Source organism: Mytilus trossulus, chromosome 2 (genome assembly GCF_036588685.1).
Source record: "Mytilus trossulus isolate FHL-02 chromosome 2, PNRI_Mtr1.1.1.hap1, whole genome shotgun sequence".
NCBI lineage: Eukaryota > Metazoa > Mollusca > Bivalvia > Mytilida > Mytilidae > Mytilus > Mytilus trossulus.
The window spans coordinates 7,895,531-7,922,362 of NC_086374.1; the positions used below are offsets into that span (position 1 = coordinate 7,895,531).

Genomic DNA, 26,832 nt, shown 5'->3' on the forward strand with positions numbered 1-26,832 from the left:
ATAACTTAAATGAAGGTGTGTTTTCTTTTTAGCTTAAAGTAAAATGTTTTCGTGTATGGATTTACAATTTTGAACCCAGTGATTATTATATAGCAAATAAATGCAGATGGATATATAAAACATTAATTATATTCTACGATGGTTTTCGTGTGAAACAAACCGTGAGTCTAATTTGTCAAAAGGCAAAGACAAGTTAATAATTATAAAGTAAAAAGGTAAATTTTATTGTTTTCCTGATACTGTTTAATTGAATCTCTTTAAAAAAAAAAGCATTGTATGGAGGAATTTTAACGTTCCATTTAATATATAAAACTCTAAATCTTTTAAATAAAACATAGCCTAAATAAATAAACCAGATGCTCCACAGGGCACGTTCAGGCATGATATAGCTCTGCATTTGGATTGTGATTACATAGTTGACACAGTAAGCTTTCTGACACAAAATGAATGTGGTCTAATGAATATTTTATGCTTTTGAGCAATACACTCTGCTGTTGAATATTAATCCCCTTAAAAAAAATATTTGAAGAAAAACTCTTTTTAATTTCTGAAATCTGTAAGCAGAAATTTTCTACATCGAACAATTTCTTATTTACAACCCCACCTTCATTTTTTCACCTCGACCTTTTCCTTAATTCAAAAAAAAAATTAATTTAAGTTTCTAATGGAGTTGGTTACAATAATTTCTCATTTTAATTCATAAAAAAATATTCAAATATAAAATGACATACAGATTGGTTAAAATAAATATCAATTAACAGTAACTTTTAAAAACAAAATTACAGCTATACATCTCAAGACGATCATCATTTCTTAATACATAATTTTCAAGCAGTGTGAGGGAGATAATCAAGTAATCATACATATATATAGCATTATTTTTTTAATTTCAATTGGATAACCTCCCTTAAACTTCTTTTAAATTGTCTAAATTGTCCTTTAACTAGACAAACCCTTGTGTCATCCCTTTTTTGCTCCTAATTGCTATATGATTTAAGCCATAATACCTCCCCATAACCATCCCTTTGTAGTATGGAAACTTGTGGTATAATTTCAGAGAGATTTATACACAGAAAAAATAAAGTTATTGACTGAAAACTACAAAAATGCATATTCGGGCCCCTTTTTTGGCCCCTAATTTCTAAACCTATTGGACAATAACCCCCAAAATCAATCCTAGCCTACCTTTTGCAGTTATAAAGATTCTGTTAAAGTTCTATTGATTTCTTTGAATAGTTATTATCCGGAAACCATCTGTCATTGCACGACGCTGACGACGACGACGACGATGACGACAACGGTGTACCAATACACGACCATTTGTTTTAGTTTTTGCGGTCGTATAATTAGACTAGTAAACGCCTCGTCATCTTAAAGACAGTTATTGATTTAAAATAAAAACAGTTCAAACTCAAAAATCTGATTGAACAAATATAACTTAAAATTACATAAGGCTTAAATGAAATATATATATTATCAAGCTGAGCAAATAAATGAATTACTGAGTATTTTATTTTGCACACAAGGGTAACTGTCGCTTCCAAAGATGAACACAGTGGAATAAGTCAAGTTTCTATCAAGTTTGTGGTTAATAGAACCGGGGAGGTAAAGAACCAGAAAGACTTTATGATCGTGTCCCAGGTGAATTTAGCTTAAGTAGCATTTGTTGTATTGAGTGAATACTGTCATTATGAAACATATAATAAAATATAGAACCTTACAAATTAATGTATTTTAGAATATAATTTGAGCTAAATCACTACATGTTTCTTAATATAAATGCAAAAACTACAGCTTACTCTCAAATTAATTTTGCATTGCTTTGTAGTCAGCTTACATTTAAAACTAGGACGTGTAGTATAACATATATAAATAAGGATATTGTAAATGAAACAACTATGCACCAAAATTCCAAAGAAGCGGATAACAGCAACTATAGACAACCTTACGGGCTTCAACAATAAGAAAACTCAAAACCGACTAGTCGCCTATAAAATGACAAAATGTAAAATAATTCAAATTTATAACAAAACAAATGGCAGTTTTCCTGTCTCTGTTCGCTTTCAAACGTGTTTTTACAAAATTCATAATAAATTCTGAAAGTCATCTTACCTCCCAGTACATGTTATAATACATTTCATAACAATCTCTCAAATTCTTTTTAAGTACGTGTTTTACAATTATTATAATAATCACACAAATTCCATTTAGTATCTTTTATATAAATTGAAAACGAAACTGTTTTAAATGTTCGAAACATAATTCCAATACGTTTAAGCCACGGCAGTTCTGAGGTCAGACCGTTACTGTTACATTTGACAATATACTCATCATTATGTTATAGACACAGACGTACTGCAATCAGCATATAGATTGATACTGCATTCATAATGGGGAATGTTTCATGATTGATAGTGTCTTAGATATTGATACCTGTTGGCTTAAAGTTCCATTTGATGAATTTGAAGATGAAGTTTATACACTTCAGATTTCTGTTTACAACTAAGCTCTGTTGTCTAGTATGACTACATACAATGGAAGTTTATCCTCTTCTGGCAAAACGTTATGAACAAGTCTTTATCATTGACCAAAACATAATATTGTCTACATTGAAAATATGTATGTATATTTGAGGTTGATAAATCATAGTATCAACTGATATCAAAAGTAAAAAAATGTTTTATTATATGACATTTTATCCCTCACCAATTTTCTAGTATTAGCTCAGATACTCACTACATTTAAAACTGATCCTTGGGTTTTTATTTTACTAAATATACTGAGTGCCAATGAAAATTTCAAAATAAATTGTTCTTGAAAATTAACAATTCTAATAAAAGATCGATATCAAACAAAAATGTTTCATTGTCATCTTTCAGACGCTATAGGTAAACGAAACATCCAATGTCGAATCATCAACTCACAGTCCTAACAAAACATGTTACAACCCCGTTGTGCAGCGCAATCTTGACAGCGCCGTGGAACTAATCATCCCGGACGTTTAATGTGATCTCGAGGAATGTTGTTCCACTTGTCCCGCATATTAAACTCAAGCCGACCTTATGATATTGGTGGTGGTTTTCATCATCTTTACTTTTCTTTATCTTTTTCGTTGCAGTTAATGGAGATAAAGACAAGACTGTTGTGTTGATCGTCATTTTGTCAGTAATTTTGTCTATCACTTTAATTATAGTTTCATTTGTATCTCTCATTATATGTTTTAAACAAGGTACACTTAAATGCAAACCACTGAAAAAGTCTGACGAAACACATAATACGCTGACGACGGATTCAAGATTAGTACAGGAAGTACAAAGGAATGGACAATCGATGAAAATCAATGATTTAGATAAATCGAAAAAAATACCATCCCTAAAGCTGCAACTTCCACAAATGCTTCCAAAACTTGGTGAAAGAATAACTGAAACAGAAAACAAACTATTTGAAATTGATCTTCCCACACGGCGTGCTAATGCCTTGCCACCTTTGAACACAAATCTTTCCTAAAATTCGAGGGATTTCAATCATTACCTTAAAAACGACTAGATGGAACTCTTTTTTTCAAAATGCCAGACTTCAAACTGTATAAAGATCATTTGTTCCTTTTTCACGGAGAAAAATCACCGTTGCATTTTTTTTTAAAGTAGATAGTTTTACACAAAATATGCAGTTTCACTATATTTGTTTTTATAAAAATGGTTTCAGTTCAAAGAACTATATATAACTAATTAAGAGCATCGTTTGTACAGATTATTATATTAAAAATAAGTTTTACAAAAATCATTGTATGTGTTTCTCTTTTGAATAAAAAAGAACAGAAATATCTAAAAGACTAAAATGTATAGTTATTTGCTTAATTATCGATCCCATTTATCTTTCAGCACATGAAGGTATATTTTTAATGCATAATTGATTTAACCAAGTTCATGCGAATCGGTTTCATACAAGCTATTTTTCGTCAATTCAATTCAAATATACAATTAAAAATATCTTCATTTACAAGATTTTTAAAAGATTTTTTGCGCGGTTCATTTTGATGTAGTTGTTTTGTAATATTTTTTTTCATATTTAACTCTATCAATTTCATTTGTACATGTCGTTTCATTTTCAGTAGAATAATTTGTCTTGATAAAACATGTATGATAATGTTTTTAGGTTAATAATTGGATATACATATAGATGTCTTTCAAAGAATTTATCCGAAAGCGATTTTTTTTTAAAATATGAAGAAGTCTTATGATTGCCGACAACACAAATATCCACAGACATTCACACATGATGTAAACACACATTTTAGAGGTCGCCGTCAGAGAAAGGCAAACACCTTGCAGTGGAGTGAGCTATTAAAACTATTAACATGGAAAATGTGAAATAAATCAAACAAGGAAACTTACGACTTATTTATGACAATTCAATTTACAAAACAATAAATATAATACACGTATCATCAACCATAACTGAATTACAAGCACCTGGATTGGGACAGGCATACAATAAAGTGGTAAAAGCCTGATAAGTTGTTAAATAGTATATGAAACTCGTTTGGTAAATACCATTTTCAGCAGTGATTTATTGTATGCTTCAAAATTGTTAAGATTAACTATAATTTATACTGATAATGTTGTTAAACTTATTACTGTTCAATCAGATTATTTTTAAATGATATGTAAATCTTCTCTTTACCTGATTGTTGTCCATCAAGGCTTCCCTTGAGTTCCGGTGAACAACAAAAGAGGGACGAAAGATACCAAAGGGACAGTCAAACTCATAAATCTAAAACAAACTGAAACGCCATGGCTAAAAATGAAAAAAGACAAACAGAACAACAAAAGTACACATGACACAACATAGAAAACTAAAGACACATTGTTTTATAATTTTTTTTTTGTTGTTTTTTGGAAAAAAATATTTAAACATTGATATTATCCTTAGTTTTACCTGTAATTTAAAACAGTCGTACTTTTTTCCTGCTGATTGATTTCGCGCCATTTCAGCTTTGCACGTGTAAATGATGCTTTACCTTCTGTACCTGTACTTTTAAAACGATATTAAAAATTTCTTTTTCACTAACGTTCAAAAACACACTATTGGTAAGAAAAACACAAACACCTTTGAAAAAATTGCATGGGGCGTCAACCAGGCCTCCCCGAAAAAGACAGTCAGAAAGGTCTTGAAATGGTCGATGCCGGAATGAGGGTTGCTGACATCATGGCTCGATTTAATGTGCAAAATGCAACAGTTTAGAGAATAACTAACAGATATCGACAAATTACAACTTCACAGGATAGGTCGATATCTCGTAGACTTTTTTTGTGTAATAGATCCTCTTCGTTCATTTTTTCTGTTTTTCTGACCAAATGATCCAAATGGGACAAAAAAGGAATACGAGTTACATATGTTTTACTACACAAAGACTGAACAGAACAAAATTTACACAACATATATACTATAGTACATATATATGGGCGTTTTTAAATAAAAAACGTAATTTCTTGTCTCAGCCACTTTTAACAAAAATGTTTGAACTTTACGGTCATAGATCAGACATTACCTCAATGCTAACGACATTCTATACCAGCATTTCAATCAGCCCGATCATTCCATCGTTTCTATGACAGTTCGAATTATCGAAAAAATATACCATAGCTCGAACAATACTAATCTTTCAACGACTCTCCGTAGACAAAAAGAAGACTACTGGATTAGACAATTGGGAACTGCAACACCGTATGGCTGCAATGACAAAATTGATGGTAAAGGTATTATATCTAGTCCTTCGTGCAACTCGGTGAATGTGATGAATATTTTCAACTCGACTCCTCGACGTAGACGTAGTCATGGCCATCGTCATTATACATCACCCTCTCTGCATGATGTCTCTATTAATGACTTGCTGCCATGCATACAAAAACCGGTAGGTATTCATCACATTCGCCCGAAACTTTATTCATTACCCCTTTCAAAACTTCATTCTCTGTTCAATTTATGTTTGGAATCCACTGTTACAAACCCTCATTCAAACCAATACAAACTACAAGCTATAATTTCGGATATTGCTAGTCACAGACTTTTCAAGCCAGTTCGCATTGGAAAAGATGAAAAAGAGAAAAGATCTTTTCTAAATCTTTCCTTTGCCAACAAAGGTCTCGATGGCGTCAACCTAGGCAATATCCTTCATCATAAATTAGTTCAATCGAAAATACCTCCTTATTTCAAAGACCAGTCTGTACCAATAATTTCTTATACCTATATCAAACCTATTGCAACTAAAATTTTCAATTACAAACGCGTTTTGCAGAATCTCGATATTGACGACTTCAAGTCTAAACCTCCTGATTGCACTTGTGCTAGTTCCCAATTCACATATAATCCTGCTGGCCACGTTATTACTGGTGACCTTAACATTGTTAATAACAATTCTCTACGAAACGTGTTATCGAAAGGTCCGAAATATCGTGAGCCTAAATCCATCAATTGGAAATACAATTTTAAAATTTTGATGGATTCAGTCGAGGATTATGCCAGGCAATGGGCTAAGCGCGAGAAGGAAGACGTAGACACTCTATCCGAGTGGATTAAGGCAGTGAGGTCGTTTATACAAATCAGAATTAAGAAACTGAATGGGTCCATCAATGCCCATGCTACGTCAATCTTCAAAGATCCAAATGTTGCTAAACACCTATCTGACCTCCATGATAAATATGTTGTTGTCCCCGCAGACAAAGCCTCAAATAACATCGTTTTTGTCTGTAAAAGTCATTACATTAATTGCCTGATAAACGAATTAGGTATAGACAATTCACTTGGAAACCCTAAATATACCCTCACGACACTAACCAAAGAGGAAATCCTGGATAATCATAGGTCTGTTCTTTGTTCCTTTGGTATTTCAACCAAAGATGAAGAACTGGATCTTCCATCACTCTATTGGATACCTAAACTACATAAGTGTCCTTACAAACAACGGTATATTGCTGGATCTTCCAAGTGCTCCACGAAACCCATTTCTAACTTATTAACATCAATTTTATCAGCAATCAAAGACGGGCTTCAAAGTTATTGTGAAACTGCCTATTCTAGAGGTGGCGTGAATCAGATGTGGATACTTAAAAATTCCAAAGATATTTTAGAGTACATACAATCTAACCCTCTTTCATCTTGTAACAGTATTAAAACATTTTACTTTTCTACTCTTTACACAAGTATTCCACTTTCCAAACTAAAAGACAAGTTAAAAGAGTTGGTATTACTTTGCTTCATAAAAAAGAATTGCCAACGTAGATACAAGTATCTCGTCTTAGGGAGGGATAAATCCTACTTTGTAAAGAATCATTCTGATTCAAACAAAAAATTCTCTGAAACCGATATAATCAAGATGCTTGATTTCTTGATTGACAACATATTTGTTACGTTCGGAGGGCGTGTTTTTCAACAGACTGTTGGCATCCCAATGGGAACAAACTGTGCCCCTCTACTTGCTGACTTGTTTCTTTATTATTATGAGGCTGACTTCATGCAGGAACTTCTTAGGAAGAAAGATAAGAAGTTAGCAATATCCTTTAACTCTACTTTCCGCTATATAGATGACGTTCTTTCATTAAACAATTCAAAATTTGGTGACTATGTGGATCGCATCTATCCCATCGAATTGGAGATAAAGGATACTACAGATACAGTTAAGTCGGCTTCATATCTTGACTTACATCTAGAAATTGACAATGAGGGTCGGTTGAAGACAAAACTTTACGACAAAAGAGATGATTTCAGCTTTCCAATTGTGAACTTTCCATTTCTAAGTAGCAACATTCAAGCAGCACCTGCATACGGGGTATATATCTCCCAATTGATACGATATTCCCGTGCTTGCATTTCCTATTATGATTTTCTTGATAGAGGGTTACTGCTCACAAAGAAGCTATTAAACCTAGAGTTCCAAATGGTGAAGTTGAAATCATCCCTTCGTAAATTTTACGGACGCCATCACGAGTTGGTTGACCGTTATGGAATAACCGTTTCACAAATGATATCGGATATGTTCCTTACGTCGTAACTACAATCCCCTTCCCTTTCATGAATTTGACCTACCGAATTAGACTATTTACCGGACTTGTAATCACATAAGCAACACGACGGGTGCCGCATGTGGAGCAGGATCTGCTTACCCTTCCGGAGCACCTGAGATCAACCCTGGTTTTTGGTGGGGTTCGTGTTGTTTATTCTTTAGTTTTCTATGTTGTGTCATGTGTTCTATTGTTTTCTGTTTGTCTTTTTCATTTTTAGCCATGGCGTTGTCAGTTTGTTTTAGATTTACGAGTTTGACTGTCCCTTTGGTATCTTTCGTCCCTCTTTTACATGTATTATTTTTTTGCAGTCAGTACATTGAATTAGATTTAACATTTTTAAGCAAAAAAAGAGCATACTATTTTTAAAGGGATAAATAATATATTGATTAGGAAATTTAGGAGACATTAAAATGCAATAAGATTTGCGTTTAGAAAGAGTTTCGTAGTGGACAAACTATTAAATTACACAAATTTTAGAAGGTGACTTTTTTTTATCAAATGCAGGACATGCACGAGAAATTAATAGCACAGACACGAAACACGGAAAATAAAAAAGGAGAAACACGAAGCACGCAAATCAAGCCAAACACGGGAAAACGAGAAATTAAGCGTTAAAACACGAAAATACTGGAAATAAAAAGATCGAAAACGTTGCACAAAAATAACCCTCTATCACAATGGCACTAAAGAAATGTTCAGTAGATACACACATCATACATTTCTTTTAAATAGTAATGCATTATTTATTTTTTAAATTGTAATAAATTTTATCTAAAAAATGAATTGTAATAAATTTTATCTAAATAATGAATTGTAACAAGTTTACTATCGCCTATGATTATAATATATATATATTTTTATAATATAAAAACATACAGGAACAAATTTACTGTCAAATTTTTGAAAGACACCTTATTATTACTAAACAAACAACCCAATAATTAACAAAAATAAAAAGTTGGCTAAATGAGAATACCTTATTTTAAAAAGTTGGATAAATGGGAAGACACCGTTGATTCTTCAATAATTTTTTTGAAGGGTTTAAATTACAGTTGGGGTAGACTATAAGTCAAATTATTGGCCAGTTAAGATTTGGGTTTTTCCCTTAGTTAACGTATATACCATTTGCGTGTTTTCTATTATAAACAAACAATCAAAAAACTAAATCTTAAGTTTTATAATAGAAAAAGTTTTAAATTCTTGTCAAAAGTGCATTCATTTAATAGTAGACAATGAACATTATACAGACAAAAAGCATATACTAGTATATAAAAGAGGGACGAAAGATATCAGAGGGACAGTAATAACGTTAGATGTATGTTTCATTATAATACGTTATTAAAATAAGAAAAATGATAAGAAAAAAAAAAGAAACGAACAATAACAATATGTCACCTCAACTCCGTTGAGGGTGCCATAATAAATCACACAGTTCATTTATAAGATTTTAGTTTGGGGCAATTTAACGTATACGATTTGTTTGTTTTAAAGTTTTATTAAAATTCATACCTACATAGCTAGATAATTCAATTAATGGTTGCTAACAAAATTCTACATTAATTAGATTGTTACTGCTGTATTATACATTAACTGCCATAATTGAGGGTAGCCATGCCCTTTAGCATCAAACAGTCATTTTCGGCTACTGTACGTGGTACGTCAAAATATCCTTGTCGTGATTCGTCAAAGGTCTCATCTAACTATCTTTACCGTAATTTTTGGAGAGAGAAAAAAAAAATTGATTCGTTAAATTCCGTTCCATTTTTATTATCGTCTATAAGAAAGTTTTCATTTTATATAGATATAGATACACCAAAATTACCGTTAAGGAGGCTCGAGGGTATAAAAATTTCAGTAAAAAAATAACATTTATTTTTCATAACAAAGGCCTAGTTTTGGCCCAAAAAAATAAAATGTTTGAGAACCATTTGAAATTGGCACATAATGTTTATAAATGCATAGGGTCAAGAAATATAAATTAAAAACAGAAAGATTTTTATCTGATGACGTCACAATTACGTCATAATATGTATTGTTTTCACAAAAACGATGAAAAATACAGAATTAATGCAGTTTTCTATCATTATTTCCGTTGAGGAAACATCCTGCGCAGCCGAGAAACAACAAAATATTTTGACAGAAGCTTTATTATAACTATTGGCATAATCTCATCAAATATAAAGTTGTTTCTTGGGTGCGCACATACTTTTCAATCTTGATGAAAAAACAAGGAACATCACAAAATTTAACAAATTATGCAAATTAGGTCATGATTCGTTGCCATGGTTACTTGTTCGATGTCAAATTACCTTAGTCAAATTTTCAGTAATGTAGAAATATGTATAACTTTTAAATTCGCAGTAATTTTTGTGCCAAATAAGGGTCATATTGTCCCTTATTGTAGTAGTTACTTTATCATTTGGAACAAAAATAAATTAAAAAAATATTAATTCGTGTTGGCCCTTGATGGTTTTTAAAATGTAGATATCATTGAAAACGCTCCAAATTATCTACCTTTAGGTCAAAAATGCAATTTTTGGGCATTAAAATTGAACTATCTTTTTTAGCTCATCGGTGACCTATATTTTTTTATTATTATTTTCAATAAAGCTGTACTCAAACTAAACTATTGTTAAATTTGAGCGATTTCTGTAATTAAGTTCCTTTTTTATTTCGATATTACCTCTATTTCTCCTTTTAGTTGAATAGAAAAAAGGTACCTTTACAAAAATGTATGCTACTTTTGAAGGTAGATTGTGAGCGTAAATGAACGGTGACCCCATTTTTTATTTTATTTTTCTATTAAGTATAAGATAGATAGATATAGGAAGATGTGGGGTGAGTGCCAATGAGACAACTCTCCATCCAAATAACAATTTAAAAAAAGAAAAACATTATAGTTCAATGTACGGCCTTCAACACGGAGCCTTGGCTGACACCGAACAACAAGCTACAAAGGGCCCAAAATTACTAGTGTAAAACCATTCAAACGAGAAAACCAACGGTCTCATCTATTTAAAAAAAATGAGAAACGAGAAACACGTATATATTACATAAACAAACGACAACTACTGTACATCAGATTCCTGACTTAGGACGGGTGCAAACATTTGCAGCGGGGTTAAACGTTTTAATGGATCCAAACCTTCTCTCTTTTTCTGAAACAATAGCATAACATCACAACATAGAAAAACACACAATAAAATATCAATTGGCAGACTTAACTCAATCAAAAAAACCTAAATTAATACACAAGAGTTTATTACCAGAAAAATATAGCGATATCCTATATAAAATAAAAAAATTGATTTAAACCCAAGAGCCCGCTTATCGTCATATGGCAAGATTTGTACCGTTATTCGTTACGAAGGTTCTCCCTTTACAACCCTCACAATTACTGACGAGATTTTGAACTATATCAAACTTTTCGAAAATCATCGCGATCTCACTTTTTCCTGTAACGTCATTTTGTAGCGTAACAGTGCACAGTTATTTTGTACTGTTTTATGTGCTTTTGTTTTTTGTTTTACGTGTTTATTTTTATTCTGTGGTAACATCAAGTATATGGTAAATTTTTATATGAATTTACTGTTTGCAAAAGTAAGACTTATTCTAAATACTAAAGATTTTCTTATCACAGGCATAGATGATATTATATAACTTTAACCGTTATTGGTACCACTTTTCAGAATTTAGGGTCATCAATGATCTTACACTTTATACTTGTTTGGCTTTCTTTACTATTTTAACCTGAGCGTCACTGGTGAGTGTTATGTAGACGACACGCACGTAGGTTTATTAAATTACGCATCTACAAGTCGTAGTGAGGTTGTTGAAGCGATCTTAACTGACGAGTCTGTAGACGAAACTCTCGTCGGCGTCTATACTAGATTTATTCCTGGTATCTATGATGCGTTTATCTGCTACGACCCGATTTCGCCACGACCGCACCACGATCGTTTTAATGATGTTCAAAGTTAGCCCGACTCATCACAATCATGAAGACCTCATCACGACCGTACTACGACCTTACAACGATATGCATGATTATACTACGATCGTCAAAATATTACAGATCGTAGTGCGACTACGATATAACATAAAAGGCATGCAGACGGGAAATTGTGCTGTCAAACCTTTGTTTTTGTCATGAATTCTAAGGCAATGTAGTTACCTTGTACAGTTGATTGTTTCTGTTTGCGCTGTATCGTAAATATAGTATATGCTATATTTATCCATTTCAGAAACAGAAATTTTTAATCTTTTTTAGACTATTTAGTCAAACATCTGTATATAATGTTCAAATTGTTATGTTGTGCAAATGTCATTTGTTTTAGGGCGCAAAACATTTAAGCGAAAAAAAACTGAACTACCGGGGGAATTTTAGCTCAGGATCAGTCCGTTCACCTTTATTTTCGATAGCTCATTTTAGCGCAAAACTACCTGGTTGAATAATACTCATCATACTCATACCATGAAAACTAATTAATGCTGGCTAATATTTATCAGTTGTTTGGACTTACAGTTTGTTTGATCATAGAAATAAGTTAAATTGTTTTTTTTTTCTGGATACTACCACCAAATTAAAAAAAAACCATCATTTATCAAAATAAGAAGTGTAGGTGAATGTGCACCTTTATAATCTAAACAGAATAGAGAGATAGGACAGCTCTTATTCCAATTTTATGAACAGTATTGCAAAGGAGGCATGTCGAGAGCCCATAATAATATTCTCTTTGATATAAATTTCAGACTAGAACGGACTTGTATATTATAGGTACAAACTGAATAACCTGCAGACTTTTAATGTTTTATTGTTATTGACATAATATTTTTTTTATATTGTACTTAAATGATTCTTTTGAATTTTTTTATTAAAAATATCTGTCTCTAAAATTGGCATTGGTAAATGAACTTTTCGGTAAAAGGTGAGTTGAAATCTTGCGCTAAAAAAATGTGCTATAAATCAAAGAGGAGTAGCCATTTTATTAACAACAAACTTTGAGTATAAAATACATAAAGTAAAAAAAGACGATCAAGGAAATTTGTTAGGAATTGATATGGAAATCGAAGGAAAGAGGTTGACCCTAATAATCTTATATGGTCCAAACAAATATGCACCAGATTTTTATATAAAACTGAGTGGAATGATAGAAACTTTAAACAATCCATCAGTTGTTATAACTGGAGACTATAATTTAGTACAAAACCAAAGTCTTGATACATATAACTATCAAAATATTAATAACCCAAAAGCTAAGGAGAAAGTTCTAGACTTAAAAGATCTTTATAATTTAACAGATATAGGAAGATGTGGTGTGAGTGCCAATGAGACAACTCTCCATCCAAATAACAATTTAAAAAGTAAACCATTATAGGTTAAAGTACGGCCTTCAACACGGAGCCTTGGCTCACACCGAACAACAAGCTATAAAGGGCCACTTTAGGGAAATTAATCCAGATTTGAAACAGTTCAAATAGAGAAAAGCTAATCCCGTAAAACAAGCAAGATTAGACTTCTTTTTAATATCACAAGACCTTAACCAAATGTAGTTGATGTACAAATTCACAACAGCTATAGATCAGATCACTCCACAATAATATTAAATCTGAAGATGAATGATTTCATACTTGGAAAAGGATTATGGAAATTTAACAACTCCCTTTTACATGATATAGAATACTCCAAAGCTATAAAAGACACTAAAAGACCAATATGGATCATTAGTATATAATAGAGAAACGTTAGAACAAATAAATGATTTAGACATCCACTTTACAATAAATGAGCAACTTTTTTTTTTAGAAATATTGCTTACAGAAATCAGAAGAAAAACTATTTCCTATGCATCTTATAAAAAGGAGGAAATAGATAAAGAGGAAAAAAATATTATCAGAAAAAATTCAGAAATAAGAGGAAAGCATCTCTTTAACGAGGGAAATATTAAATGAAATTGAACACCATAAATCTGATCTTAGAATAATAAGGGGACAAAAATGAGGGGATACTATATCAGGTCAAAAATGCAATGGATTGAAGATGGGGAAAGGACATTTAGTTTTTTTTTTGGAATATGGAAACTAAAAATTTGATAAATAAAACCATCCCCAAACTAGTTAACGAAAAAGGGGAGACAATTTGTAAATAATTATCAATGGTACCAGGATTATAATTTTGTACGCCAGACGCGCATTTCGTCTACATAAGACTCATCAGTAACGCTCATATCTGAATATTTATATAGCCAAACAAATATTAAGTTGAAGAGCATTGAGGATCCAAAATTCCTCAAAGAGGAAACAAGATAAAATATTAGAAGAGGCCAAAAATTACTATAAAAACTTTATACTAAAACAGAAAGCTTGAGTAAATCTTAATTGTGAAATACCCGATTCTGATAATAAAAAATTAAATGATACTTTAAAAGAATCGCTAGAGGCGGAAATAACTTATAATGAATTGCCAACAGCTATGCGAAGAATGAAAAATGAGAAAAGTCCAGTGTCAGATGGCGTTACAAATGAATTCTTTAAATTCTTTTGGACAGATGTAGGAACATTTGTTTTCAGATCTATAATTTATGGTTACAACAGGGACGAATTATCAATAACTCAAAAACAGGGTATTATTACTTGTTTACCAAAAGGTGATAAACCTAGACAGTTTATGACAAATTGGCGACCAATAAGTCTTTTGAATAGAACATATAAACTAGCATCAAGTTGTATATATAGCAGAGCATATCAAATCTGTTCTACCCATTATTATTAGCAATGATCAGACAGGTTTTATTCCTGGAAGATGTATTAGAGAAAACACTCGTCTCATATATGATATTTTATTCTATACAGAGGTAAAAGATTTGCCAAGCCTCCTCCTTCTCATAGATTTTGAAAAAGCTTTTGATTCGGTATAATGAAAATTCATAAATGAAGTAATAGACTTTTTCAATTTTGGACCCTCTATAAAACTTTGGATAAAGACCTTTTACACAAATATAAGCTCATCAGTATTTCAAAACTGTAAAAAACAGATTTCTTTCAGATTCAAAGAGGCTGTAGACAAGGGGATTCTTTATCACCTTATATTTTCTTTTATGTGCTGAAATTCTAGGGATTTTAATCAGAAAGAACAAAGAAATTGAAGGAACAAACATTGATGACACGGAATATGTTATCTCCTAATACGCAGATGACACATCAAAAATACTTGACAGAACACCTAAATCTCAAGATGCATCTCTTCGCTTACTCTAAAAATATGCTGAAATTTCTGGTCTCCATATGACCTTGGACAAAACAAAGGTGGTGTGGATAGGCAAAACAAATATATAGTCAAGACACAATGTGTGTAAATGGGGATTAGAATGGGGTTCAAGTAGGGTTACATTACTAGAAATAAAGTATTCTGTTAATTTGTATGAAATGAAATTGTTGAATTATGGTCCAAGAATTAAAGAAATTAAAAATATAATAAAAATTTGGTATAAACAAACATTTACACCAGTTGGAAAAATAACTATCATTAAGACACTAATTATTTCAAAATTGAACCATCTGTTTTTACCATTACAAGCACCATGCAAAAATACTTTAAAATAACTAACTGACAAAATTTATTCATGTATTTGGGAAAACAAACCTGACAAGATAAAAAGAGAAATATTATGTTCTGAACACAAATTAGGAGGGCTGAAAATGATAGATATTGACAAATATATAAAAGGACATGCCATAAAATAGCAGATCTGTGGATAAGACTCATGGACTGGATTTATAACCAAACACAAATAATTGTTCCATCTAACATGGATATAATTTTATTCGAAAATTTCGGAAAAACAGAAAATAATAAAATAAAAAACTTAGTAATACTTTTATCAAAATTCTTTATCTACAGAACAAAACTGTGTGAAAATCAAGTAAATTTTGCAGGGCTGAAAATTTATCTAAAAGAAAATCTAATACTAGAATTTTTTTTATTTTTTTTAAAAACAAAGCCTCTTCACATTGCCAACCTCTACTTGGACCCCTGGCTTTCATAATTAGAATAATTTACACTTAAGCAACTTAGCATTATCCTTTGAAATGTTATTGTGTATTTTGTTTTTAGCCTTTTCACACCAACATAAAGGTTTTTATATAATATACTGTTTTATGTTATTTATTGTTTATTGTCTTTTGTTCTTGTTTTGTGCCTAAAATGCATAAATATTCTTTAATATCTATTTTGTGTTTGTATGAATTATTTACAATGGAAACCTGTTTTGCCAAATTCATTTAATGTTGTATCTTTGGGAAAAAAATACTGCTGCCAATTTCCAAATTTAAAAGACTTTTTATTTTTTACTTTTATTTTTTTTTCTCTAGTCTTTATTTTTTTTATTTTTTTTTGCTTTTGTGATTTATTTATTTATTATTTTCTCTTCTCTTCTCATTTTCTCCCTTAAATAAAATCCTCTTTTTATTGATCAATATTGAATTAATTGATACACAATAATATATTACCTTGAAGACGGTGACCTTCTGCTGTTGTTTTTTTATTTGGTCGGGTTGTTGCCTCTTTGACACATTCCCCATTTCCATTCTCAATGTTATTGTATATATTTCATAATTCTGAATACTAACAATTACTAATAAATTTTCTTAATATACAATCTAATGTTTAACGAGCCGGCATAAGGTACCGGTACTTTCTGTATCAAACTAACAAATGTGAAAGTTTTCAATAAAGTATGTATAATTTAAAAAAAAAAATGTAAAATATCTAATATTGTATTTTTTTTTTTTTTATCTAAAAGCGTTTAATAGTTTGATTAGCAACTTGTTTCACCAGATGGTACAAATTAATATTCAGTAACTAATCATACTAATGTTTTGGTATATATAATATTAAGTATTTCACTGAATAACATATTGTGTGTCCATATTCTAATCTCCAGTACATTAGTGTGTATGAGTAAACAATGATTGAAATATAAACTGAACATGCCTAATCTGTTATAATATTAAAATGTCTTTCATCTCCCCTTATAATTAAAATAGCATATTTCGGATACAACTGGAACGACAAATTGAGCTTAAACTTCCTGGGATGGAGTTTTGTCACAAAATTAAATAAAGAATATTTGTACATGCACTTCATAGTTAAAGAGACATTTCGGATTCTCACAAAAATAGTTGTGATCCAGTTAAATAATTCAGTGGATCAAGTTTCTTTACTACCTAAGAATTATATTAAATACTTCCTGGTTACACCGAAAGAGGTATATAACCAAGTGATTCGGAAAGTCTGCTTCAAATAGTAGACAACAATGCGGCTTCATTTACTTCTAGTATTTTGTCCAATTGTTTTAGTGTTACTACCGATTGCTTATTCATGGAGTGGGTAAGTATTTATCATAACTAAGTAAATCATGAAGTTGAATTTTCTACTAGCTACTTGTATAAACTGAAGAAACAAACAATCGATCTTTTGTGTGTATGTGTTTCTGTATGGCAGGCAAGGCGGGGTTTGTGCGACATACCATGTTTTTGTTTACTTTCATAAAAAAAAAAGCTTGTTTATTTGTTACCTTACAGGAGCAAGATTATTTTTCTAACTCATCTATGCTTTTATTGGTTTCGTACTTTGCAATAGACACATACTATTTAAGTTACGTCCGTCATTAAACATTCCTTTGAAGAAATTTATACTCTTTAAAAAATATTCACCATGCCCAAACTCACTCGCCTTGTCAAACCATCCGATACCGGTATCACTTGATGTTTTGAATGTAAAGGATTTATATACCGAATCTCTTCTTTTAAGGCCTAGGGCGATTTCGTAGAATCGAAAATAGAATTAAAATATATAATATACTATTGACTAATTTTGCTGTAAGACGTAAAATACAAGATTTTTGTTTTTAAAAAGAATGATAGTACAATAAACTTGCGTTCGTTTGTTAAAAGGCTTTCCATTCTTGTTGTCTTTGTAATTTTATTTATAAATAAGATTTGTAAAGTTTTGTATCTCCAATAACAAATTTCTTTTTTCCCTACAGTCAGAAGTTTTAATGTGAATCAATCAAAATGGTTTGAATAAGGGAGATGTGATTTGATTGCCGGTTGGGACAACTATAAACAATCAAAGACCAAAGGACAAGGATCACACAAAGAACGCTTTCAACATTAAGAAAAACCTTAATAGTACGTTACATACTGTATGTCGTAACCTTAGCCTTTTCACATTGTTTGGGTGAAGGTTTAGATGCATACCTCTACCGTTGAAACCATGGCCTACGCTTATCATCTCTCAGCCGATATTTAGATTAAAAAAGTCACAATACATGTACTTCAGATCTACCCGAAAAAAGGTCTGCTGGCATGATTGACTACTAAACGTCTGCCAGATTGATTCTGGGTGGTGTAGATTTATAATGTACTTAACTTTATTTATAGTTGTACGTTGGTATGTGTATAAGCGGGTATACAACTAAAGAAAATCTTATTCTCAACGCACTAATATAACTGCTCTGTAGATTGCTTAATAATTCTTGCATTATTACATTAAATTAACCGTATTAAAAGTATATACAACTGCATGAGATGTAACTGCTTTATATGCATCGATAATGAATCTAGCTATATTTTCAATATACTAGTATTGAAATGATACAATTGAACTAAATGAATATAGCAAGAAATACATGCATGTTTACTGTAAATCAATCTACAATGGAAATACAAAACTACTTTTGACATTTTCTTTAGTATAAAAATAAATATAAACATGTACTAAACAAAACGGTAACATAATCAAAGATAATATTGCATAGTTTATTAGGTGAACTTTATGCCTATAAATACTTCAGAATTTAGATGACATTGTAATCGGAGATTTTATTTAAAGAATTGAGGTAGATTTTCTATTTTTAGTTCTTATTGGGATAAATTATAACCTTATTTTATTACAAGTTTAAATGTCTGTAAAGTACCGAACGTGACCTATTACCAAATATGATTGTTTTGACAAGTGTTCGTATTTATACACACCCAATATTCGTGTTTTTATTTTTGATGATTATTTCGTATTAAAGTTTGGATGGATATCGTGTTATGTTCTATCGTTTTTGGTTCTTGAATTTTTTATTTCACAAAATGTCATATTTGTCAGTATAGTCGAGTGAATTTTATTCTCCATGGCGGAAGTATTATTTTAGTCCAATTATTTATAACATCATTACAGCATTAATTAAAATTGGCCTTTCAAGACCGTCGTACTCGTGACGTAAAAATAATTGTATTTTTTTTGGTATTTCGTTCTATATATGACTGTATGAGTTTCAAGATTATAATAATAAACGGCATAGAAAAACGTCACTGTAAATTGTATGTGATGTCCTGTATTGTTGTTAATGAACGACGTCCTTTGTAGTATGTGGTTTACTTTTTGCATGTACTATTAAATTATTTATTTAAGCATTTCTCTTGTTAAATGTTCTTGCTATTGTGTGTATTGTAAGTTGTATTCATATCACGCAGTGTTATCATTTTAGCGATATTTTGTAACATTGGCATATAAGCTGGAGGTTGAGCCAGTTATGAAACCCTGAAAGAGGCACTAGCTAGCAAACTCATGTTCATCGTCATGTTCAACAGACCATGGGCATAATAATATGTAGCTTTGGTTTGTGTGTATTTTAGTCCAGAAGCCATCTAATTAACTAATTGGGTAGACCTCTGATGGTCATATAAGTGAAATAAACATGAATATAGATATAAATATAAATCGAATTCGTGCAATTGGATTTTTCTAGGTCTGTTTTTAATTTCATATTATAGATTAAAAGTATATGTTTATAACTTTTGAACAGCGGTAAACTACTGTTGTGTTATGTTTAGTCAAACTAAGATTTAACCCCAAACTAATTGCAACAGAAAATGTTTTAGTTCTAATCTATAGCATTAAGCCCTTTATATACACAGAAAAAATCCCATAAAATCTAACTTGAGGAAAAATTAAAATCATTTTTCTAATTAACTATGGAATTTAACATTGGAAGGGGAGATAACTCCGCAAAAAATAGTCTTTTTTTGGTCAGTTTTTGATTGATTTTCTTAAAATCTATGTAAAGTATGACACATTTTGATGGGGTTATAATTCGTATTTGACTAAGTCATATAATCTGCTGCAAAAGAAACTCCCAAGACGGAAGTGTTATGTGTATTTTTTAGTGTGCATTTTTGTCGAGCCTTCGACTTTAGTCGAAAAAGCGAGACATAGCGATCCTACTTTCCGTCGGCGGCGTCGTCGGCGGCGTCCACAAATATTCACTCTGTGGTTAAAGTTTTTAAAATTTTAATAACTTTCTTAAACTATACTGGATTTCTACCAAACTTGGACAAAAGCTTGTTTATGATCATAAGATAGTATCCAGAAGTGAATTTTGTAAAAATAAAATTCCATTTTTTCCGTATTTTACTTATAAATGGACTTATTTTTTCTGCCGTGAAACATTACATTCACTCTTTGGTTAAAGTTTTTAAAATTTGAATAACTTTCTTAAACTATACTTGATTTCTACCAAACTTGGACAGAAGCTTGTTTATGATCATAAGATAGTATCCAGAAGTACATTTTTTTAAAATAAATTTCAATTTTTTCAGTATTTTACTTTTAAATGGACTTAGATTTTCTGCCAGGAAACAACACATGCACTTTGTAGTTAAAGTTTGAATTACTAAAGTAGGTTAAAATGTGGAAACCATGTAGATGGTGTACAGGTCACAAATATCACATGGTGCCTATTTTAAAGATTTTAATTCCAAATTAAAAGTTTTTTTCTTTACTGGATTTAAAGAATTTTATTTCCTATAGCATTTTGGATTTGTACCAAACTTGGACAGAAGCTTTTTTATGATCAAAAGCTAGTATCGAGAAGGAAATTTTGTTAAAATTTTGTACCTGTGTATCTGTATTTTACTTATAAATGGACTTAGTTTTTCTTCCAGTTAACATTACAGACAGTCTGCAGTTAAAGTTTAAAACGTTTATTAGATTCATAAACTATCTTGGATTTTTACCAAACCTGGACAGAAGCTTTTTACGATCAAAAGATAGTATCAACAGGAATAATTTTATTGTTTTTTTTCCTCATTTTTGTTGAGCCTGTGATTAACAGCAAAAGTAGGCGAGACACTGGGTTCCGCGGAACCCTTACGAATTTTTCATTAAAGAAATTGCAAATTTGTGGCTTTATGACCGTTTTGAAAAAATAATGTGAACATTTGGTATCTGTATATTATATTTTTTCAGCATCTTACTTGTTTAAAGAAAACTAGATTATAGCATGATAAAAGATATGAAAACACTATAAGAGTTGTTTGTTACACCCTAAAGACGGCTTAAAAATCAAGAAGCAATACATTCTCATGAATAGAAGCCGTAAAGTTTTAAATTGTATCAGTTTTTGTAGATATTTATCCTTTATTTACAGAGTTATCTCCCTTTTCAATGCAAATCTCCATAGAAATTTTAAATGGTGATTTGTTTAGTTTTCCTCAAGTAAGATTGCATTGGACTTTTGTATGTGTATATTTGGAGTATAATGCTAAAGATTAAAACTAAAACATCTTTTGTTACTTTAAGGTTAGGGTCAAATTTATGCTAGATTGACTGGACTATTTGTGTAAATAACACTTTCGAGAAATGATTGTAAACAACAACAAAAAAATCACTGGTTATGTGTCATAGAAACCGAATAAATATAATGTTATTTAAAGACAAAACTACACAAAATATGTAATAAGGATTAAACAAGGATGCTGGAAACTATAGGCACTGACAAAACACTGCTACTAAGGGATGGAGTTAAACGACATTGACTTTCCATGAGTGTATCTCAATTGATTAGTTTGTTTATTTAAATGTCGTCATCAAATGCTTCTTTCGCCGAAATGTCTTGATAAAATTTGCAATAAATTCACTTTTGACAACATATGGAATTATTCCAGTCTTTCAGTATTTGGTTTAATTAGGATAATGTAGTACCCCTGACAGTTTCACGATTTCGAAAATTGATAAATATATACATTTGACCCAAGTTTAAATCCATTTGAGGTTATCTTTTATGATTGAAAGATAAAATCGTAGAATAGTTTCAAAAATAATCAGACAAAACAAAACCACATAGGTGATCATAGGTCTTGTCAAATCATACACTGTGTTTAGATGTTATGTTTGATTTCTTTTATCACGTCGGTGTTATGACTTTATATCTCCTTGATCGTGCTATGAACTGGGGTATTATATTTCAATTAATTGTGACAATTACGTGTCAAATATAATATTGCATTATAAACACTGGAATTAAATTTGATTATTTGCATGAGCAAATGTAGAAGGGCGTCTGCGTTTGAAAATGAATTGATCGCAAATTTTGTCGTAACTTCAAAAACATTTTCAAACCAAACAAAAATGTATCTATCCCCCAAAAACGAAAACTATGTTTGATTCTATGCTGTTTAAAGGTAAAACAATGTCTGAAACTGTTTGCAACTAAAATATATTCGATTCCCGTCGTCAAAAAATACAAAATGTCCCTTTCTATTTTATTTTGTTTTGTTCTACCTTTGGAGAAGCGAAATAAATTGAGGTGGACATTTACCATATCTTGAATTTGTAGCCTGATATATATCATATACTGAAAAGAATAATTACAGGAAAGCATTTAACCCCACTTTCATGGTTTCGGTTTTGGTGTCCGGGTGTTCGGCTTATGGTAAGATGTCTATTTGTGGGAGTGCCATTGTGTATTCTAATCATTTGATCCATTATTGGAATCTTTAAAAACAATATCTTCCTAGTGGTTCTATTTTTTACCCTTTTATCAATATGTACAACTTAAGGGTATAGGTGCAAATATCACCGAACAATATAATAAAATGTAGTGATAAATTTAAATGAACAGTACAATAAACCGTAAACCAATACTTTACCTAACCGTAATAAAACAATCAAAATGCAATACATTCATTTCCACTTATTTCTAATCACTAATTCGCTATTACATTTTGTTGCCATAAAATAACAGTGTAAACACATTGACATTGTTTACTTACACATGCCATGTCATATATCGTTAATTAGTTAATATTTCAGTTTCATTATGTATATCTCTTTCATATTCATTTGTTAAAATTTACTGTTTGCAATAGCATTAAGTATTCTATATAATAAGGATGTTCTTATCCCGTGCATAAAAACAATGCCGTATTTGTCAAAACCTTTTCAACTTTTGATCTTCAGTGTTGTACAACTTTGTACCTTTTTCACGTTCGATCTTTTATATCTAGGCGTTATGTATTCAGGTTTAGTTTTCTGTAATTAGGTAATACTTTAGTTTCTTTGTGTATATCTCTTTCATATTCATTTGATAAAATTTACTGTTTGCAATAGCATGAATTGTTCTATATAATAAGAATGTTCTTATCCCGGGCATAAAAACAATGCCGTATTTTGCGAAACCTTTTCAACTTTTGATCTTCAGTGCTGTACAACTTTGTACTTTTTTCACTTTCGATCTTTTATATCTGGGCGTCACTGGTGAGTCTTGTGTGGACAAGGCGCGTTTTTGGCGTATTGAATTTTAAACCTGATGCTTTTTGTTATCTATTAATCATGTTTTTCTGTGTCTAATATATTCTCCTATTTATTTGTATTGTAGTCCTGTAATATTATGTTGTCATTTCAATGTTATATTTAACTTTGCCATTAAAGTTCGAGGTTTGGCATGCCTTAAAACCAGGTTCAACCCACCACTTTTATTCCCCTTTAAAAGTGTCCTGTACCAAGTCAGGAAGATGGTCATTGTTATAATATTGTTCGTTTCTCTTTGTGTTGCATTTTAACGTTGAGTCGTTTGTGTTTTCTCTTATTTTTGAGATATTGAGATAAGACGTGGCACGGTACTTGTCTATCCCAAATTCATGTATTTGGTTTTCATGTTACATTTGTTATTCTCGTGGTGTTTGCTCTGTTTCTGTGTGTGTTGCGTTTCGGTGTTGTGTCGTTGTTCTCCTCTTATATTTAATGCGTTTCGCTCGGTTTTGGTTTGTTACCCCGATTTTGTTTTTTGTCCATGGATTTATGAGTTTTGAACAGCGGTATACTACTGTTGCCTTTATATATCGACATTTTTAAAACCACTTCTATTTGCTATGAATTATTATGAGTCTGAACTCCAAAAGAAATAAAAGTAGTCTGGCCTTTAAATTATATTAATATCATTGATACACGAGTAGTAGGATGCTATCTATATAAGTAGAATAATAGTAGGACAGTTGATTTGATTGTCAATGAAAGAACGTTTATTTTAACTAGAAACCAAATGACTTGCATATAAGCAGCTTTAGGTCACCATTTCGGCCAATTAAAATTAGCTTAGATCTAACCCATTACTTGTCTTTAAGCTATTTTATTTGAGAAATAGTTTTAGTCATTCAAATGTGACGTCATTATTTGTATGCTGTTTTAGAATCTAATATGACGTCATTTTATGTGCCTTTTCACCACTTCGTATGTGATGTCATTTTTTTTCACTTTTTGTGTTGAGGACTTGACCATGTCGGGTGTGTCTATTTTGTGTGTTGGTTGATGAAATGTATCCGGGTTTTGTTTTCTGTAATTAGTTAATGCTACAGTTTTATCAGTTTTATATCTTTTATATTCATTTGATAAAATTGACTGTCTGCAACAGCATAAATTGTTCTAAATAATAAGGATGTTCTTATCCCAAGCAGAAAACCCTAGCCGTTTTTGGCACAACCATTTTGAAATTTCGATCCTCAGTGCTGTACAACTTTGTACTTGTTTTGACTTTCGAACTTTTATATCTGGGCGTCACTGGTAAATCTTGTGTGGACTATGCGCACTTCTGGCGTATTGAATTTTAAACCTGGTGCCTTTTGTTTGCTATTTTCCATATGTTTCTCCGTCTAATAGGTTCTCCTTTACATTTGTATTGTAGTCCTGTAATGATTTGTTGTCATTTCAATGTTATATTTAACATCGCCATTAAAGAGGGAGGTTTGGCATGCCACAAAACCAGGTTCAACCTACCATTTTTTTCTCAAAAAATATCATGAACCAAGTCAGGAATATGGCCATTGTAAGTAATATTATAGTTCGTTTCTGTGTGTGTTACATGTTAACGTTGTGTTTTCGTTGAGTCGTTTGTTTTCTCTTATAATTGAGTTTGAATTAACATTACTAGTACTAGTAATCAATTTAACTATTGTAAGTTTATTGTCTTAATTTTGTATGCCATAACCATTTAATGTAAATGTGTTTGTGCGAATAAAATATTGTCTATTGTCTATGAGACGTGCGAGAGTACTTTTCTGTCCCGAATTCATGTATTTGGTTTTGATGTTATATTTGTTACTCTCGTCGGATTTTGTCTAATGCTTAGTCCGTTTCTGTTTAAATTACATTTTAATATAGTGTCGTTGTTCTCCTCTTATATTTAAAACGTTTCCCTTATTTTTAGTTTGTTTCCCCGATTTTGTTTTTTGTCAGTCTATTTACGAGTTTTGAACCGCGGTATACAACTGTTGCCTTTATGTATAAGATTATTTTTGGTCATATAGCTTTTCAATTGTTTCTTTTCTTATAAATCCTTTGCTTTCAAAATTTTGGTTTTGATTGTTTCCTAAAGGTATATCCAGAAAAATGTTTCGAACGCATGTATGAATATAACTTGTTGTTTTAATTTTTTAAACTTTATAAGCCTCAATAAAATCTTAAAGATTTCCAACGAGAAAGATCGACCCTTACCCTGATATATGCTAAAAAAAGTCTTTCAAAAAGAGACGTTATAGATAAGATTAAATGCTTTTATAAACTATAAAAGGTAAAATAAGTATATAATCCTTATGAAAAATAATAATTTATGACAGAAAGCTTAACATACATAGTAAAGAATTTCGACAGCTTTTAAAGATAATCATGTTTTCTGTATTTTCCATTTTTTTGGGGTTGTTTTGTGTTTTGAGAGTTAATGGCAATATTGAATTCAAAGACCTTTTTTTGGCTATATCATTTATTTCAAAATAAAATGAATCATTTTTCATTTTGTGAGTTATTGGTGGTATTGTTGCAAAAACTTCATGATTTTTTTCGTTTATTTTTTTCATGTTTTTTTATTTCACGTATTCGATTTAAAAGATAACGTTTAAGATATGTATTCGATTCGTACGTCAATTCTGGTATCTATGATGAGTTTACATATATATATATGTGTATCATTTAAAGTAGTTTGAATATGAATTTACTGGAGTAGGATAACAAATTTCAATTTCTGTTTCTTTTATATTCGATGCATATTTCAGTACAGGTAACTCATTGTACGTATTCGTAGAGGTTTCCCGATTTGCAACCGTACCAACCGTAATACGAACTGGGAGCCGTCATTGAACTTTTGAAATTAATTCATATATGCCCTTAATGGTACCGTTAATTTTATTACTACCACTGGGTCGATGCCTCTGCTGGTGGACTATAAGTCCCCGAGGGTATCACCAGCCCAGTAGCCAGTACTTCGGTACTGGCATGAAAATACGGATTTTTTGTATTATTAAAATTTGCTGTTACAAAATATTAGAAATTATTATAAATTAAGGAATGTATCTCCCTCATGCAAAGCTCTGATTCCTTTCACGAATTTGGCTATACTTTTTGGACCTTTTGGATTATAGCTCTTCATCTTTTATATAAGCTTTGGAT

General features: G+C 31.0%; 1 protein-coding gene across 1 annotated transcript in view; it reads left to right on the forward strand.

The window, feature by feature from the left end:
- The first annotated feature begins 17,328 nt into the window (after positions 1 to 17,328).
- Positions 17,329 to 26,832, forward strand: part of LOC134704818 (uncharacterized) — a 42,292-nt gene continuing 32,788 nt past the window's right edge. Inside the window, exon 1 of the mRNA XM_063563599.1 lies at positions 17,329 to 17,451. Coding sequence (XP_063419669.1) covers positions 17,378 to 17,451 — 74 coding nt within the window. The 5' untranslated portion in view covers positions 17,329 to 17,377. The remainder of the gene's footprint in view (positions 17,452 to 26,832) is intronic.